This window comes from Macadamia integrifolia, unplaced genomic scaffold (genome assembly GCF_013358625.1).
Source record: "Macadamia integrifolia cultivar HAES 741 unplaced genomic scaffold, SCU_Mint_v3 scaffold3129, whole genome shotgun sequence".
NCBI classification, from domain to species: Eukaryota; Viridiplantae; Streptophyta; class Magnoliopsida; order Proteales; family Proteaceae; genus Macadamia; species Macadamia integrifolia.
The window spans coordinates 6,438-26,060 of record NW_024869229.1 but is presented as its reverse complement, the minus strand read 5'-3'; the positions used below and the strand labels follow the sequence as shown (position 1 = coordinate 26,060).

The following is a 19,623-nucleotide window of genomic DNA, read 5'->3' as shown; positions in this document are numbered from 1 at the left end:
GGGGGGGGGGGGGGGATATGCTATGGTTTCCATGCAAAAGTGATACCTGGCTCAATGCTAAAAGATGGTAGTGAACAGAAAAGGTTGTCACACAATAACTAAAATAAATAAAAGAGTTAATAAAGGAGAGAGTGTCATTTTACAGATACAAATAAAATCCACAACAAATGAGGAGAGAGTCATTTTACAGGTACAAATAAAATCCACAACAAATGAGTGCATAAAATGTTAAGTGCACAATCTTGTACTGCACTCCATCAACTATGGCTATGTTGCTAATCACATCTTTATTGATTAGGATTTGCAAAAAAGGACATGGAAAGAAGATAAAGATTGAAAATGGAAACTCAAACTGAAAGGAAAAAATCATGAGTTCAATGTACTAGGTGGAGGGACAGAAGTTCAAGAAATTTGATCAGAAGAATCCATTCACAGAATCAGATTTCAAAGGATTATAAATCAAGAAAAATATTTTATCATTTCTCTCAACCCAATATAAGCAGGTTATGTTTGGAGAGTTATTCCAACCCAATTAGATGTAAAGGCGCCAGTTAAGTAACATCAACAGTACCAGATTAATGGGAAACAGCTAACATGTCCAATAGGTTATTAAGAAAGTAAACTCAACATTTTATGCATACCTCTCTCTGTGATAATACCAGCAATTGACTTTTGCTCTCCTGGCTTCACGACCACCAAAGCACCAACATTGTGTTGTGTCATCTACAATACATGCAGAGAGTTTAAAGACTAATATTGTTCCAGAAGGTTTTTTCAGTATTACACTCTTATAATATATTGGGATGTCTAAAAGACACCTATATAGTCGTATATAGAACTTGCAACATTCTTTTGATTGCCCTTTGCCTTATTCATAAAAGTTCTATAAGTCAAGGGTAAGAAAAGGTTTTCAAAATAATTTCGAAGTGACTTATCGTTATTTCATTATGAAAAGATGCCACTGTTTTGCACATTTTATGCGTACACATAATGTAGACAAGTTACTGAGCCTGAATATAGCCACAAAAACCCAAGGGGCCAGGTCCATTTCACTACTTAAGTGAACCAAGCTCTTGGGACTTTCGTGAAAACCTGTACAACATTCTTTTGATTGCCCTTTGCCTTATTCATAAAAGTTCTATAAGTCAAGGGTAAGAAAAGGTTTTCAAAATAATTCCGAAGTGACTTATCGTTATTTCATTATGAAAAGATGCCACTGTTTTGCACATTTTATGCGTACACATAATGTAGACAAGTTACTGAGCCTGAATATAGCCACAAAAACCCAAGGGGCCAGGTCCATTTCACTACTTAAGTGAACCAGGCTCTTGGGACTTTCGTGAAAATCTGTACTGCCAATTAGTGTGAGTGCTTCTATCGTAAACAAGAGTTGCATTTGTCTACTTGAATCCTAGTATTACATTAACAAGTGAAATGACAGGGTTTTACCCTCATTGGGGGACAAAAAAAGAGTTATACTAAGAGCGCAAAAAAGTAAGGTTACAAATTATTTGACACTTCAAGGGGTCAATAAGAAAATCCCTAATATATTTCAAAAGAGTAATTTGTATAAGAAGCATTAAATAGAGTTTCAGAGAGATGGCAGAAGTGTATACCGACTTCACAGCATCATAAACAGTGTCCTCTATGGTGCACCAAAGCCAGGAACCATCAGCACTTTTACCTTTGGCTTTTAGAATGTCTGAAATAGTGGTGCTTTCAAAGCCATGCTCTTCTAACCGGGTAGAGGAAACAGACTCAAAACGCGAAACTATGGCAGGACGCAAGACAGGATCCACCAGACGGATACGTTGCAGGACTGCATGTTTGAGAATGCTTCCATGTGAACGAATTGCATGAATTGTTCCTTGCATCTTACCTGCTAAAGAAATACAGATCTCAAATAAGAAAGCACCATTATCATCTTGGAGCAATCATTCCTTGCTTTCTTGAATATGAGTTTTTATCTTGTACAGATTAACACCTTAGCAAATGCAAACAAAATTGCATTCGAAAGTATGGATACAGAAAGCTAGGAAAAGCGGGCCTAATCTTTCCGACAAGCAGACGACAACCTAGACAGTAGTAAAGACCCTAGGATCTATAATCATGGTTCGTAAACTCGAGCGAAACATGCAAAATTTCGCATGTTTCGTAGGTATCAACACAGGTCGAAACAAAACCATAGGGGATTTTAAAAAATCTCCTGTTTTGACCTAGTTTTGACAGGTTTCAACCAAAATTCCCATGTTTCGTCGAAACATGGAAAATTTCGACCTTCTCTTGTGCATTGTCTCCCAAGTGTGGGAAACAGTGGAGATTTTCATTTTTTGGCACTTATTTATGTTAAATATCATCTTAAGATATTATTCATAAACAAGGAAATAGCCCCTATTTGAATCCAATAAAAATAGTTTAAAAATCAAATTCCTAAAGGATAAAAATTCAACCCCCCAATCCAAGAATAAAAACTGAATTTTGGTTATAGAGGCGATTTTCAACTTTTAAATGCTGGGGTTTTTCTCAATTATGAAAATTTTATAAATCCTATAATGTTAAAACATTGCTAAAAACCAAAAGTCCAGTAAAATAATATTTTGTTTTGATATCCCTAAAATTATTTTCATTCAGGCAATTTTAACAGCATTCGCGCACTTTAAAATAAGTTTGACTGAAACATAATTATATCATTACAACTAAGATTTAAGTAATATTAGACTTGTTGGAAAGCTGGTTTTATGTTATATCTAATACAAAAAGTCTCATGTAAAAATAAAAATCATTTGACCAGTTAAACTTATTATAAAACAAGAGCATTTCTCTAAATGTTGATTCTTTATAACTTAATATGACTTAATGTTATTTTTTATGATTTGCTGCGGCTAAATGTTGATTTTAATGATTTGATGTGGCTTAATGTTGATTTTTTATGATATAAGGTTTATATAGCTTACTAAATAATGTTAAAAAATATAACATGTGTGCCTTAAGGGTAGTGAGTCACTACTTGGATGGAACCGCCTAAACACTCTACTTGAAATTGAGTCACTACTTTCGAGTGTTGAGTAATTGAGTCACTATTGTTCAGTGTTGATAGATAACTGTCGATGATGTAATATTTTTATCTATTTTGGATCATTTAGATTATGTCTTCTGTTTTGATGTAGATTGTAGACTATATATAGTCATTACATAGTAAAGTTTCAGAATTTAAGCCAACAAGTTAACGTGATGATTATCGAACCTTTGGTCCACCTCACAAGTAAGACTTTGTGTTTTTTTTTACGAAACTAATGATGTAAACGTGTCAGAAATGTTTATAATAGGTTGTATACAAAAAATCAGACAAAAAAAAACACTGTTTGGGGGTCGAAACCTAAGTTTCCACCATATCGAGAAAAATTCCCCAGTATCCTCAAAATTTTTCAGGTTTCCACCAAAATTTCGGTCTCCCCAGAGGTCGAAACCAAGTCAAAACCCGATACCGTGAACCTTGGCTATAATATAAACATGAACAAGGCATCTAAGCAACTAATTTAGCTGGTTTCCAAACTCAAACTAAACAGATGTAGCTACGAGAAACATCACAAAAGAAGAATGGAAAGGCAATCCAGCTAAACAGGTTTAGAACCCATCTTAGTGGACACCACATTGGCAACATGTAGTTACCAAGCTGGCATCTTTCATTAGAGAAAAAACAGAAGTTGGTAGCAAAAATACCATATAAGATAAAATCTTGGCAAGAAAAGACAATAGGCACCATAGATCTTCTCTCTCTTTTTTTTTTTTTTCTTTTTTTTTTTTTTTTTTATCCTGTGCAACTACCAATAGTTGTCAGCCTGTCACCATTTGTCCATCTTTAGGATCTTCACTAGTATTTTTAATCTTGTGAACTACCAAGAGCTGTCACCATTTGTCCATCTTTGGGGTCTTCACTAGTATTGCGAGCATAAATAAGACGGAATTTTGGGAAAAAACTAATCCCTAGGTATTAAGATCTCGAGAACATATCCTATGTTTCTGCTAAAGCAGTAAAAAGATGAAGGTTTAGAGGGAGAAGAGCAAATATTAATGAGATTAGTGGTTTTGTACCAGGGTTCTAATGGGAGAAAACCAAGATAAAGTACAGGAGAAAGTCATAGCTAGATAAAATTTAAAGTGCGGACCATAGGAACCATTCAAGAGAGGGGTGGGTTTCCTAAGCTTGTGGAGAGCGAGGCTGAAGTTGGACTGAAGTCATTTTCTCCCAAATCTTGAATTCATAATTTAATAAGAAAGTGACAAGATAAATCCCTTCCATTATCCCTATTGACAAATAGAAATCATCAACAGAAGAAAAATAAACAGCTTAATGTTGACTGTGGAGCCAAGAGGAATAGAGAACCCTTCACTTTATAGAAAACCTAGGGTAGTCTTCTTCTTACTTCCCCATGTAACTAGATTGCCTCCAACAAAAGTACAATAACCTGTAATGGACCTACGATCACTAGCAGAGCCAGACCAATCAGCATCGAAGTAGCCAATCAGATCCATATGCCGATTAGGGCTATAGATCAGCCCTTTACCAAGAGCACCCTTTAGATACCAAAGAACACGAATAGCTACATCCCAATGTGCTTTCTGAGGAGAGTGCATGAACTGACTAAGGACTCTCACAACATAAGAAATGTCAGGTCATGTGACTGTGAGATATATCAAATTGCCAATTAAACTCCGATACTGATGCACATATTGGAGAGGTTCACCATCACTAACACCAAATTTCTAGTGAGGGTCCATAGGGATATCCACAGGTCTGGATGCAAGCACATCAGTATCTGATAAAAGATCCAACACATACTTCCTTTGAGATAAATTGATCCCCTTTTTGCATCTGACCACTTCAATGCCGAGAAAATAGTGAAGTTGGCCTAAGTCTTTGGTCTAAAAGTGTTGCAAGTACTTCTTAACTTCAAAAATTCCTACCTCATCATTACCAATGAGGATAATATCATCCACATAAACCACTAAGACAATCAATTTATTATCTTTGCGACGAACAAAGACAGAGTGTTCAGAATAACATTGGGAAAACCCACAAGTTACCACAGTAGTACTAAATTTGTCAAACTATGCCCGAGGGAACTGTTTAAGTCCATATATAGCCTTATGTAAACGACACACTCAACCTCTATTCTCCCCCTGAGCAACATACCCAGGAGGTTGCTCCATATACACTTCTTCCTGCAGATCACTATATAGAAAAGCATTCTTGATGTCCAACTGAAACAACGGCCAATCATAGTTAACAGCAAGAGAAATAAGAAGGCGAACAGAGTTCAGCCCAGCAACAGCAGAGAATGTCTCAAAATAATCAACCCCATATATCTGAGTATACCCCTTGGCAACCAGACGGGCCTTCAGCTGCTCAACAGAGCCATCAGAATGATACTTAATAGTATAAACACAGCGACACTTCACCAAGTCCTTACCAGGAGGTAAATCTACCAAACTCCAGGTGGCACGATGCAAAAGAGAATCCATTTCTACATCCATGACAGTTTTCCATCCAGGGATACTCAAGGCATCAACATGAGATTTGGAATGGTATAAGTAGAAAGAGATAATGCAAGACCATGGATAGGTGATGGAAGATGAGACAAGGAAACAAATTTATCAATGGGAAACATAGCCAGAGATTTTTTGGTGCAAGTGTGTGTACCTTTACGATGAGCAATTGGTAAGTCATCCAGGACAGGATTGGAGCTTCACCAGAGGAGGGCAGCAATGAAGGTTACGAATCGGCTGGAGTAATAGTATCACCATTGGGCTTTCCGCTCCGGCACTGATAAACCTATAGAGGAGGTGAGACGCTGGCACTAGGGGTATTAGGGGAAAAGAATGAGTGTAAGGATAGGAGGTGGAGCTCAAGAAGTCCACTTAGTCCCGGGTTGGGATGCCTGGGAAAGAAAAAAGGGTGTGCCTTCAAAAAAAGACACATCAACACTAACAAAATTGCGGTGAGTGACTAGGTCATAGCACCTGTACCCTTTCTGAGTACGGGAGTAACCCAAAAAGATGCATTTAGTGGACCTGGGAGATAACAAACAGAGCATGCAAATTGTGAACAAAACAAAACATAGCCAAAAACACGAGGAACCGAAAAACTGGGCAAGTTAGGAAAAACAATAGAAGGAGATCGATCAGAAAGCACTGAAAATGGCATGCGATTAATTAAATGACAGGCAGTTAAAACACCATCACTCCAAAAAGATTTTTAAACATGCATATGTAACATAATTGCACGTGCTACCCTAAGGAGATGCCGATTTTTGCGTTCAGCCACCCCATTTTGTTGAGGGGTATAAGAACAACTAGTATGGTGTATCATCCCACGGGCAGCACAAAAATCAGAAATCTCATTTTGGACATATTCTAAAGCATTGTCAAGATGAAACACCTTAAACACCAAATTGAGTTTTTATTTCCTTATATAAAGTCTGAAACACAGATAAAAATTTAGATCGATCCTTTAACTAGTACAGCCATGTAAGACGAGGTGGTCATCAACAAAAGACACAGAATATCGAAACCCAAAGCTATTGCTGACTCGACAAGGACCCCAAACATCTAAATGAACTAAGGAAAATAAAAACGAACTCCAAAGCACAGAGCGAGATGGAAAAGACACACGGTGATGCTTTCCTAACTCACATGCTTCACACTCTTAACTTTACTATAGACTTAAAACTAAGAAATAAAATTTACAGCCCAGACAAGGACAAATGACCTAAACGACAGTGCCATTGGAAAGGAGACATCCCCAACGGCTATAACAGCAGCGAAAGTAGCAAGAGTATCACAATAGAGATAATATAAACCATCTTTTTCACGCTCTCCACCAATCGTCTTCCTCGTGTGAAGATCCTAAAAAAGCAGTATGAAGAGAAGAAAGTTATGAAGTAATTTAAGGACTTTATTAACTGACTTACTGAGAGAAGACTTAATGGAAATTGGGGAACATGTAACACAAAGGACAGGTAAAGTGAGGCTACCAGCCCCAAGAGTAGATTCCAACCTTACCAAGTTCTTTCTATCTTCTCTCCAATTTCCATGTTCCCATGAGTTATTCCCCATATCACAACATCTACCTACATGGGCATGGTACCTATTAGTTGCTCAGCCTCTTCTAAATTCCTAGCTCTAACCAAAAGATCAAGCATACACCTATAATGGTTAATATTTAGATTTACATTATATACCTTCTTCAAGTTGTCATCAAGAGGAATAGAATTATAGTGTATATAATCATGATGATGTAGATCAAAGCACAAAGAAGAAGAGGACGAGAATAAAATTCAGAGGGAAAAGGAAAAAGTTATTGTTCACAATGTTGTTGATGTGAATAATACCCGCGGTTACTATTCATGCAACAATGTTCATGTGAACAGTGATTTGGGTCCTAATTTTCCTTTTTTTTTATTCCTGATTTAGTTTAGTTTCTATTTTCTTTTTTGCCTTGGACAGCTAGCTAATAGATGGAGTTTTCAAGGAGAGTTTAGTGATTTGTTTCCATCTTTTTCTTTCCCTTTTTTGCAAGTAGTTTGTTTGTCTTTGCTTAAGTCTAAAGGCAAGAAATAGTTACTTGTTTTAAGATTTTCTAAAGTCTTTGTTTCCTTTTAGTTTGATTCTTCTTGTACAAAGAAGATCACTTTTAGAGAGGCTTTCTTAGTTTCCTTTTTCTGTTATGTTTATATTTTTGTTCTTTCTTGCGAAGCAAGCTTTATGCCTATACAATGTAATGACCCTTTGTAATGACCCTTAAAAGGTCCCCCATAATTTGAAGTTATGAAAGGAAGTTTGCTTTTTGCATCCCATAGTCCTAAGCGAGGCTGTGGCTAAGAGAGTCAAAACAACGGTGAGACTGTGGGAGGCCATGGGTAATGGACCCGAATCTGAGAGAGACTACCCTATTACCTACCTTCTTCTTCTCCTTCTTCTCTATTTTTTGTTTTATTTTTCTAATTTGTTCCTTGAATCTGAAATTTATTGATTGTATTGAAGATCCTACCTGGGATTGGATCACTTATGATTCTATCTTACGTTATTTAGTATGAGAGCCTAACCAAAGATAGAGCCTAAACTTCAATATCAATGGAAAAAGGTTGGTACACATTAAGTTCCTCCCACATGCCCTTTAGATAATTATAGTAGTCGCCAACAAATTTTCCATTTCTTTTAATGTAGAACTTACCAAAAAAGTCATATACCATGGACATATTTTTATCTTGAGAATAGTTTTCTTGATATCATCCCAAGCACCCTTGGCTGTGGTATGAAACATTACATTAGAAGCCACAATGGCTTCATAGTGTTCCACAAGCAACAGACTAATACCATTCTTCGTCATCCACTTCTTATACTCGCAAAAGTTGTAGCAGGTGAACACGTAGTCAAATAATACATCCTCCATTTTGGCGGTTATATAAACTTGAACTGCTTGTGCCCAGAGAAAATAATTGGAAGCACCATTAAACTTGATGGATGTATTTGGACATTGAGGGAGTCCATGGAGGTTTTGAATCGCTCATTATGTATGTAAAGGAGTAACCAGCAGCAATATCTTATTAAGACTCCCCAAACCAACAAATACAGCAACCTAACAAACCAAAAATAGAGAAATTGATGGAACCAGTGAAAAGCAACTCTAGCGCCGAGCACACAACATTTCCACAAAGATTAATATAAAACCCTCTCATGGGCCTCCAAAACAGGATAGATATAGCAGACCAATGGATAATACAAACCCCACAATATCACAATAATTGGATGACAAGTCAATAACCAACAGCAAAAGATAACAATTCTTACAAGTAAGAACCCAGAATTTGGGTCATTTCAAAATACATAAGATCCAAAGTCAGATTGACACCAAATTAGGATCGAAATAACTTAGAAGAGGGGACAAGTTAGTCCGAAGTATCAACAGAATCTCACGGCCAGATACCTAGAAAAGGGGAATCTCAATCTCGCCAAAATACTTTGAAGAACAGGGGGTTCCACCAGGTTACAGATGGAAGATTTTGACAGAAATATATATATTAATCAATACCAGTGATGACGAACTCCCATGGAATCACCACTGAAAGCAATTAATGCTGTAGTATGTTTCATGCGATGGAAAATTTTGATGTAGATTCATATCCCACGACAATCCACGCTAGGGGGAAATCAGCAACATGTATGAAGGAGACACCAGTTTATTTTCATGTCGTTAGCAACTAGTATTCCATAGAGTAAAAATATGACACCATAGGTTCTTCCATTCTTGCAAACCACAAAGAAAAACTTGAAGGGACTATCAAAACAAAAGTTGAAGTGGAAGAACTGATTAAAAGAGTTCAGATTCCATGTAGCAGCAGAGATTAAGAACCAGTCCTTGCACAGTCATAAGAAGAGGGGGGGGGGAGAGAGAGAGAGAGAGAGAGAGAGAGAGAGGGAAGAAGAGAAAAGACAGAGAACGATGGGAGAATAATGTGCATTTCCCATAGCCACGATAGGTTCTGAATAATCCCTATTGTGGCCTAGGCCCACAGTTTATATTAAAATAGGAGTCCTACTTAGAGTTAAATTACAAACAGAGTAAATAACAAAGTCTAATAATGATTTAACTAGACTAAGCATAAAAAAACTCTAAGGCTAATGCCACACGAATCAACAAGGACACTCCCCCCCCCCCGGTACACTTCGACAAGAAGCAAAGAAACAATGAGATATGGACTATTAGAAACTGGAAGATTTAAAGAAGAATAAGAAAGTGAACTCTAAACGAATGTGGAGTATATGCATTTTAATCCCCTTCCTTCAAAGACAAACTCAACAAATTCAATATGAAATAAAAAAAATCCTTTTTTGTTCCACATTTATGTCATGATATAATTTTCCTCTAAGGAATTCCAAAGTAAATGCTCCTACTCAACCCAATGTAAATATTATGTCACCATAAGATAAGCAAAAACTAAAACATGCTTTGCATGGAGCATTCACAAACGAAGTAACTAACATCAGAGCTGCAGAGCATATCTAATTGCTAGATGGAACCCATTTGTTGGGTAAACAATTCAACCACCTCATAACAGGTAGTTATGAAGCAAAAAAACAGCTTTGTTCACATTTAACAAGTGTGAAAGCAGTTTAACACATACGAGCTCCATAGACAAACCAAATTTCCAAGGTGGCTAGTTCCCATTATCAATTTGACTGGTGAAACTGGTCCAGTTTGCATAAAGAGTTTTTTTTTTTTTTTTTTTTTTTTTTTTTTTTTTTTGGGGGGGGGTGTGTGGGGGTGGTGGGTGGGGGAGAATTGTATAACTCGAAGTTGAGGCAATGCAAGTATGCAACTGATTGCAGATCAGGAGGAAATGCATTCCTGCTGATTAAAGAGAAGTGGCTCTTCTCAAGAAAAAAAATAGACAAATATAAAAAAGATGGTAGAACACATATGCCAACTTGCTCAATTGTACATGATATGGCAAGAACCAAATTGATCTGATCGTCAATCATCTTATATACATATGCACGGACCTCTCCATCCTTGCAACCTATACCTAGCCGGAAAGGAATAATTATCTGAGTTCTACGAGAGCTTCCATCCAACATAAACAACTATTTTTTTCCGCTTACCAGTGATTCAAAAGGAAATACATAGTTATAGACAAACAACGAAAACGTGTTGAAGATGAAATGCCTTCTGATGTCTAGCGTCCAGGGCATTGCTGCAACGGTGGAAATCAATAAATCCCTAAAAGGCACGACAAAGCACAACGGAGCGAAGAATGAATCTAAATGAAAAATCTGACCGATGTTGCAGAAAAAATGGTAAGGAGCGAAAGAAACCGTTGTGCTTGCTTCCATTATAAGTGACATTGGATGTTAGGGCTGAACATCCTACGGTTTATTTGTTTGCACGATGAATCAACAGATCCATCCTCCACAGTGTTGTGTGGATCAACCAAAAACCTAGTTAAATTATCCGGAACCCAAACATGCCGACCGACCTTATCCGATCTGATTTTACCTAACATACCCTGAGCTTGGAAGCGGGAAATCATCTTCGTTATCGTACCATCATAGCTCAAATATCAGGAAGCACTTTCTCGCACACAGAGATTACGAGAAGCCACAGAAAAATATAAAGGTACAGATCTGGATGGCTGATCGTGACATCAGTTGAGAATGCAAAGATATTAATTAATGAAAATATAAAAATACAGATAAGAAACTGGATAAGTATAGAACGAGATTCGTAAATACTGTTAACCCGAAAAAAAAAAAAAAGGTCGCACCTTAAGCTCTTCTCCGCTACTGAAAATCAAAGGCCAACGCAAGAGAAGCTACCGAGACAGGGAGGAAGAGATGAAGTGACAACCGCAGTGTTCAACAGCCACGCGGCGCAAATCGATTATATACCAGGAATTCAGGATTATTTTTGGGAAAATTTACATCCACCTCCCTGGTGTTTGTCTTTATTATATCTTCCCCTTTCAAATTTCGTTTATTACATATAAACCCATCGATCTAACACTGTAAGGATCTTTTGAGGGCCAATCTGTTAAGAAACAAAATTTTTATTAAATACCCATTTGCGATTATTGGGTTTAACATACCAACTTCTGAAGCACAATTCCCAGGCGACTTGTCTCCAAACCAACGAAGGTTTCTTTTGAAGGGTTCTTTGTAGGTGAAGTTTTCTTTCGAAGGGTTCTTTGCAACTCCAAGTTTCGAAACCCCTTTTGAAAAAAACTTCTTCGTTTTTCCCCAATTTAGTTTCTTTTCAGGCAAAGGTCGATAGTGATACCCTCTACTTCATCAAGTAATACGCTGAGTTGAATTAATTAATCCAAAAACTCAAGTTTTCTCTCAATTATATGCAAAAAAAGTTATGTGCCGATAATTCATAAGCAGAAGTAGGAAGGGAGCAAGAAATCTCATACCCATAGTAGAAATCTTACGCTCAAAGCATCTAATCACATGACTAGTTGTCTTAATCTGGACCCGAAGACTAGTAGGGGATCTCCAAAACCATGGCTCCAACGAGGAACAAAGTACCGATAGAACAAAAAGCAGTAGAGAAGCCAAGGGATTGAGCATTGATGAGAGAAGAATAAAAAGGAAGAGGAGAAGCTAAAGTTCTAAAGATGGAAGGGAATGATGAGAAACGAACCCTAAAAGCTCTGATGAAACGATTATATACATGACGAATGTTCATCAAAGTAGCATATGATAAGGATGTAAAATAGGTTTTTGAGGGAAGCAGCTCGATTTCTGCAGAATTAGGATTAGTCACACACTAACCCAAATCGAATATCCAATAAATCAGAAGAAGCTATGAGAAAGATAAGCACAACCAGATTCCGGATAAGAACTTTCAATTACAATTTTGAAAATGGCAGCTTATGGGCTTTTTGCAAATGAGAAAGACAAAAATAATTTGTGTTTATTATTCACAATTGCCCCTTCATTCTTACTAGGCTTATTGATTTATTGGATTAGTAATAATAATAATTGAAAGAGAGGAAGAGAAGGAGAAAGAGGTGCATGGAGTAGTGACTGTAGCACGGTGACTTCTAGAGTTGTGTGCCAAAAACTACAACTCCTCTGTTAAAGGTGGAGGGTTGTAGTTTCCATCGACTGTCAACGATGATTCAAACGTAAATTTCTGTTTCTAGAAACAGAAACGGAATTGAAGGTGTTTGATAAGTCATGTTTTAGAAGTCGATAGTAACCAATGAAAGAATGGCCACAAGTCGTTTCCAGAAAAATAAATAAGTAAAAATTTCTATTTCTATTTCTGAAAATAAGTGAAACGAAACAGTTTTATCAAACGCTTTTTACTCCGTTTCTTGAAACGTTATCAAACGGGCCCTACATCTTTTCCACATTCGACGAACTTAGTTTCTTATCTGGTTGGGTGGGATCTAGAGATTTTGTTTTATAAAATGTGTCGTAGGATATAATAGGTTGGGTATAACTATGAAGGGGCAGTTAAGTCTTTTCAATTTCAAAATTAACACCGGTCTCATGGTGTTAGATTTGTGGGTTTAAATGTAATAAACAAAATTCACAATGAAGATAACGTAATAAAGGCAAACACGAGGAGAGGTGAATGCAAATTTCCCTCACAAAATGCCAAAATATCTCACAAAATAGTAATATGGGGAAATTTTTGTCACTCCCCACCTCAAAGTTTTTATTTTATTTATTTATTTATTTATTTATTTTAATTCCATTGCCAATTCACTAAATTCAATTCCCCTGCTCCCCTCCACTTTCATGCCACTCCCACAACTCTCCAGCATCTCCCCTACCCTTTGTCATAGGGGAGTTAATTCTGAGCCCGCATCAGTAGGCCTAACTAAGCCTGACACATTTACAACTCGACATGGATGGGCCAATTATTAAACATGTCGGACTCAAGCCCGACCCGTTTATTAAACAAGTGTTCATGGTGTAGTTAGCTAGCCCATTGGGTGCCCGACCGAATCAACACATTTATATGTCCAACTTGAAATGACTCATTGCAGACTGACCCCCTTTAATATTACATAGAATTCCTATTTTGCCACTACTAATAATAATAAAATAATTAAGTTTTCTTACCCTTTGCTTTATATTAAGATTTGATCCAATTAAGCTTTGTTTTGTAAGTTGTAATGGTCATAATCTCTTCTTTATTTTTTGAAAAGAACAACCATAATCTTATATCACTTGTCTTCTTTATTAAAGATTCGTGTCATATATTTTTGGGCCTTCAACCCACTTGAGAAAAGAATTTTAGGGTAGGTACGTTTAAAGCCCGTTTAGATTTAAATAGATTTGTAGCCCAGTTAAGGCCTATTTAAGGAAGTCTGATTAAAGCTCAACACCAACCGACCTAATTATAAACTGTATAATGCCCTCCAAAGCTAGCTCGTTTACTTAAATGGGAGTTCAGGGGTGCAAGGCTTCCAAGTGGGCAAGCCCAACTAAGCTCGATCAAGACCGGCCCAGCCCGACCGATTGACACGCCTACTATGTCCAACCCTACCACTTCTCACTCCCCCTTCCCATCTGCCGTGAGCCACCACCTCTCATTATTTTGGAGGATGTTGTTGTTACTTTACTTGTATCGATCAATTTTGGAATGTCAACCGAATGCCTCAATGCCACTACCACAAAGTAATCACTTCACGTATCAAGGACTAATGCGACATTGCAAATCCTTTTTGAGATTCACAATGTGTTTTAGTTTATCTTCTATGGTGAAAGATGCCCATGAATGCACGATAGGTACTACTTCTAGTTCAATGATATATCATTCCCTCGAGAGATAGGAGGTCGTGTCATTGGTGAGAGTGCAACTTGTGTAACAATGTAACCATTCAAGTGTTTCTCCACATTGTGTCGATTGACAAGTGTTACAAAGCCCTTAAATAAGCCATTTCAAGACTTATCCATGTTTATTGGGATGTATGAGACGCGAAGAGCTCAGGAGCTGCATGGTTCTCTCCATTTTAGTAGTTCGTAGGGACCTATTTGTCGATGAACCCGTGCTCATCATAAGTACCATTAGGGATGGGATAGATCAAAATCCTCCACTATCCTTGCAGCGATTCTGTGTTATTCTACCAGTATAAGATGACACATGGCACTATTGGAATAGATGGCTCAGATTCGAAGAGATAAGGCTACCACCAAAATTGGTTTAAAAACTCTTAAACCGAACCAAGTATTTAAGACCAGACCAGGTATCGTGAATAAAATCTCGAATCCTAATTCGATGAAGACCCATCTCATCCCATGGGTCTTCATCGATGAAAACCTCTCTTTTACAGAGTACCTCTCTTATCCCAATCCTAATGTTGAAGACCTCTCATCTTCCACATAACACTGTCGTTGCAGCTATCACTACCGCCACCGCCACCTTCTCCACCACCACTACCATCACCATCACCACTCTTTCCTATCCCCACTCCTGCAACTCTGCACTACCATGCTACCCTACCCCCAACTCACCCACTCCCCACACAGTAACAGCCCACTCCTTCCCTGTTGCTCCTGCGAGAACCCACGACTTGCAACAACCACATCCTTACAATCGGAGACCCACAATCCCATGCTAACCTTCAAGACTCACCACCCCTCTCCACCACTTCTAGCTGGATTCTCCTCTTCCTTCGTCGTCGTCGTCTTCTTTGCTGCTATCGACACGTGAGATATTGACTAAGGAGTGAGTGGCAAATTTCTATGAAAGGACCTATTTAGCATTTGGGGCTGTTGCGGCCGATGTGAAGATGGAGTTTAACTTTAGGGTTATACTTGAGCTTTTAAGGCTTTGAGCCTCGAATCGACCCATTTGTTACCCAATCAAACAACGGTGACAAGATTGCTTTGAAAATAATTTTCCAATTCACCCCATAACATGCCCTGCATTGTCGTGCATTTGCGCTATGAGTACCTTTACCTCCAGATCCCATCAACAAATGCAAGCTAAGATGGAATGCCTCAATATGCTTGAAATGGTTATTAATTGGGGAATCCGTTATGACCAGATGCCATAGAAATAGTGCATGTGACTGTTTCTCAGCCTATGTTGAAGGTACCACGTTTTCTTAGAGGAGCAGAGCTCTGTGTGATAGTGATACGACCAAATTGACTGCTCAGTAGGGTAAGGACACGCGTTGCACACCTGGACACGTGTCACCCACCTGACAGAGGCTGCAAGAACTCTACCACATTAACCGCATGAAGAGAGTATCCCCACGAAGAGGATAGGACGTATCCGAGTAGAACTCTATAAGGAAAGGAGGTAGACCCGATGAAGAATCCTCTAAGAAAAAGCGACACCCTAAACCATAAAAGCTATATAAGAGGGTCTGAGAAGAAGGAAAAAGGTAAGCATTACTACCCACACCATTACTTCTATAATAAAAACTGTGTGGCCGATCCCTAACTTGAGCGTCGGAGGACTAACCCCGAATAAAGCTCCAGGCCTCTGCCGTCTGTGCTTGTGCAGGACCAGCTCATACGGAATTTCGACAGCAACAAATTGGCACCGTCCGTGGGAATGACAGTAATGGTGGGGAGAACCTACAACCGTAAGAAGACGAGGGTAGCATCGAACATGAACATGGGGGAGGAGGAACCTTCAGGAGGGCTCCCTCCCTCGATGAAAATTGGACGAGAAAGGGGCAACGATGATCGGGAAGGTTCCATAAGGTACTAGCATTCGGTCGGATATTCAGTGCGTAGAGATAGTAATCCTCCGCCCCCCTCCTGGAGCACAGGAATATGTGACGAGGGAGCAATTCGAAGCCCTCCAGGACAAATATGACCGAATGGCCGAGGCAATGAAGGAGGTCTCCAAAGATGTCTCCCAGAAGACCGATGGAGCACCGCGAGGCCCCCATATCCAGAGAGCTCGAGACGGGGATCGGAGCAGTACAGGATTGATAAGGTCCGTTCATAATCTTTGAAACTGAGCAATAAGGGAAAGTCCCACACCCAGGGGAAGGACGTGGCGTGCCGCCAAAGACTGACATGGGAAACCACGCCAAGGAGGCGAGCAAAGACACGAGGAATCGGGGTTAAAGCAGATGATCCTGCACCTGAAAGATAAGATCAAGAAGGTGGCAAAAAATCAGATGGGAGCCCGTGAGCCAGACTTCACTAATGACACGGCTCTAGCTGATGAGGTCATGAGGGACCCGCTCCCGATCGGCTTTTGCCTGCCCAAGTATGACACTTATAACGGGTCTGGGGACCCCGTCGATCATCTGGAAGGCTTCAATGTCACCATGCAGTTCCATCGAGTCTCGAAAAACATTATGTGTCGAGCCCTGCCATTGACGTTTAGAGGAGCGACGAGGCTATGGTACAACCGTCTGTCGACGAAGTCGATCCACAGCTTCAGCAATCTAAGTTACTTCTTCGTGAAGGGATTCTCCAATAGCCAACCCCTTCAGAAGACTACATTGAACTTGACCAACGTCAAGCAACATGAAGGAGAATCACTGCGGAACTATATGAAGTGCTTCCAACAAGAGAAGATCACGATCAGAGGTCTAGACCCAAAAGAAGAGTTCACAGCCCTGCTGGGAGGCATTAAGGATAAGGAGCTGAAAAGGTCTTTGGCGAAGCATACACCTAGGAACCTGGCCGAGTTGAGAGCTCGATGCGATAAGTACATCCAGATGGAAGAAACCCTTCAAGCCGATGAAGAAGCCGAAAGGAAGACGGGAAGAAAAAGGATCTCAAGGGGCGATGACAAACCCTCTGAAGAAGGCAAAAGACGGAAGTCTAAGCGCGGTCGGGCACCCAGTCCACCAAGGAAGTTTGAGAAATACGCACCCCTGAACCAAAGACGAACGGAGGTACTGATGCAGATAAAGGACTCCCCGGATGCCAAAGCCTTGAAGTGGCCAGGGAAGATGGGACGGCACCCTGAGAGAAGCAATATGGACAGATATTGCCACATCCACAAAGACCAAGGCCACGACACCGAAGATTGTTGGCACCTCAAGGGGGAGATAGAAGGAATGATCCGAAGAGGATATCTAGGCCGATTCGTGGACCGCGAAAAGGAGGATGCCCAAGACGGTAATGACCGTAGGGATAACCGTCAGAGAGATGGCAGAGGCCGCTATGAAAGAAGGGTTCCTGCCCGCAGAGGCAATCAGGAACGGTGAAGGGACCAGACACCCGAGGAAGCTGACCATCGCCTCCGAGATGAGAATAAGAGCCCAACTAGAGTTATAGTGACCATTTGTGGAGGCCTAGCCGCTGGAGAAGGTTCAGTTTCGGCCAAGAAAGCAAAAGCCTATGCGAGAAGCGTGCATGTGGCTGAATGGTCGAACAAGAAGGCGAGGACAGGGACGGTAATTTTCTTCTCAGACGATGATCTGGAAGGGGTGCACACCCCGCACGATGATGCCCTGGTAGTCACCATGAACATAGCAGATTGCAGAGTGAAGAGGATCTTAGTGGATAACGGCAGTTCAGCTGATATCCTGCTCCTAGAAGCTTTCTGGAAGATGGGCCTGGACGAAGGACAGTTGAAGAAAGTTGAACACCCATTGCAGGGATTCTCCGGTGTCCCAGTAAAAGTGGAAGGATCGATTGAGTTGCCAGTAAGAGCCAGCACCGAAGACCGCCAAGTAACGGTCATGATCAACTTCCTGGTAGTAGGCATTACCTCGGCATACAACGCCATACTAGGGAGGTTTGGTTTGAACCTGCTAAAGGCCGTCGTCTCCACCCCCCATCTCAAGATGAAATTCCCAACCAAGAACGGTGTCTGGGAATGTCGAGGTGATCAGGAGGCATCCCGGAGGTGCTACGCCACTACCTTGTTGGGAAGAGAAAAGGTCTACGAGGCGCTTCCGATAGAAGATCTGCGTGATGATGCCAGTTATCAACTGGGGGAGCCAGCTGAGGATCTGGTACAAGTCGAGGCCGAAGAGGGGGATAGCGCTAGGCAATTCCAGATCGGGGCTACAATGCCAAGGCAACAACAAGAGAAACTCGTCTCATGCCTCCAAAACAACTCTGACATCTTCGCCTGGTCGGCTTCAGACATGCCTGGAATAGACCGGGGGGTAATAGAGCATCATCTGAATGTTAACCCGACGAAGAAGCCGGTGCAACAGAAGAAAAGGACTTTCACCTCTGAAAGGTAGTAGAAAATAGATGAAGAAGTAGAGAAGATGCTGAAGGCCCAGTTCATCCGCGAGATCCAATACCCGGAGTGGATATCCAAAGTGGTGATGGTCCCGAAGGAAAATGAAAAGTGGAGGATCTGCGTCGACTTCACCAACCTGAACAAGGCCTGCCCGAAGGATGCATACCCCCTGCCGAAGATAGACCTCCTCATTGATGCCACGGCAGGATACGAGGCGCTGAGCTTCATGGATGCATACTCGGGGTACAATCAGATCAAGATGTCAGAGGCTGATGTCCCAAAAACATCCTTCGTGACCGAGGGAGGGTTGTACTGCTATGAAGTCATGCCCTTCGGGCTAAAAAACGCAAGGGCCACCTATCAAAGGTTGGTGAATAAACTCTTCAAGGGGATGATCGGCAAAACCATGGAGGTGTACGAGGACGATATGCTCGTAAAAAGCCTGAAGGCAGAACGACACATTCAAGACTTAGAAGAGGCGTTTCAGGTACTGAGGTGGTATGGCATGAAGCTGAACCCGGTAAAGTGTGCATTCGGAGTAGTCTCAGGAAAGTTCCTCGGCTTCATTGTCTCGGAGAGGGGAATTGAAGCCAACCCGGTGAAAATACAAGTCATTTGGGATATGAGGTCACCCCAGAATGTGAAGCAAGTCCAGGAGCTAACAGGTCGGGTCACTGCCCTCGGACGATTCATGTCTAGGTCGACTGACAAGTGCCTGCCCTTCTTCAAAGCACTGAAGGGGACCAAAAAGTTCGAATGGACGGAGGAGTGCAAAAAGTCCTTTGAACAACTGAAGGAGTACCTGGCTGCACCCCCACTGCTGACGAAGCCAAACACTGGGGATACCTTGCAGTTGTACCTTGTTGTATCAGTAATGGCGGTAAGTGCAGTACTGACGAAGGAAGAAGGGAGGCAACAATGGCCAA

The 19,623-nt window shown here is 40.4% G+C and overlaps 1 protein-coding gene and 1 long non-coding RNA gene across 6 annotated transcripts in view; both read right to left on the bottom strand.

The window, feature by feature from the left end:
- LOC122067793 (CBS domain-containing protein CBSX3, mitochondrial) overlaps positions 1–11,455 on the bottom strand; it is a 13,269-nt gene extending 1,814 nt beyond the window's left edge. The window contains exons 1-3 of one of the 5 annotated variants that reach the window (XM_042631636.1): positions 11,325–11,455; positions 1,617–1,879; positions 642–723 (exon numbers count right to left, since the gene is read on the bottom strand). In XM_042631636.1, the coding sequence (XP_042487570.1) occupies positions 642–723; positions 1,617–1,874 (340 nt within the window). In that variant the 5' untranslated portion in view covers positions 1,875–1,879; positions 11,325–11,455. Of the gene's footprint in view, positions 1–641; positions 724–1,616; positions 1,883–11,056; positions 11,193–11,324 lie in introns of those variants that run through there. The other 4 variants (XM_042631635.1, XM_042631632.1, XM_042631633.1 and 1 more) reach the window with 4 other exon arrangements.
- LOC122067794 lies at positions 6,441–10,656 on the bottom strand. The gene is made up of 2 exons (XR_006136878.1): positions 7,058–10,656; positions 6,441–6,906 (listed from the first exon to the last, which is right to left on the bottom strand). It is a non-coding gene; the product is annotated as an uncharacterized LOC122067794 (long non-coding RNA).
- Positions 11,456–19,623: the final 8,168 nt, after the last annotated feature.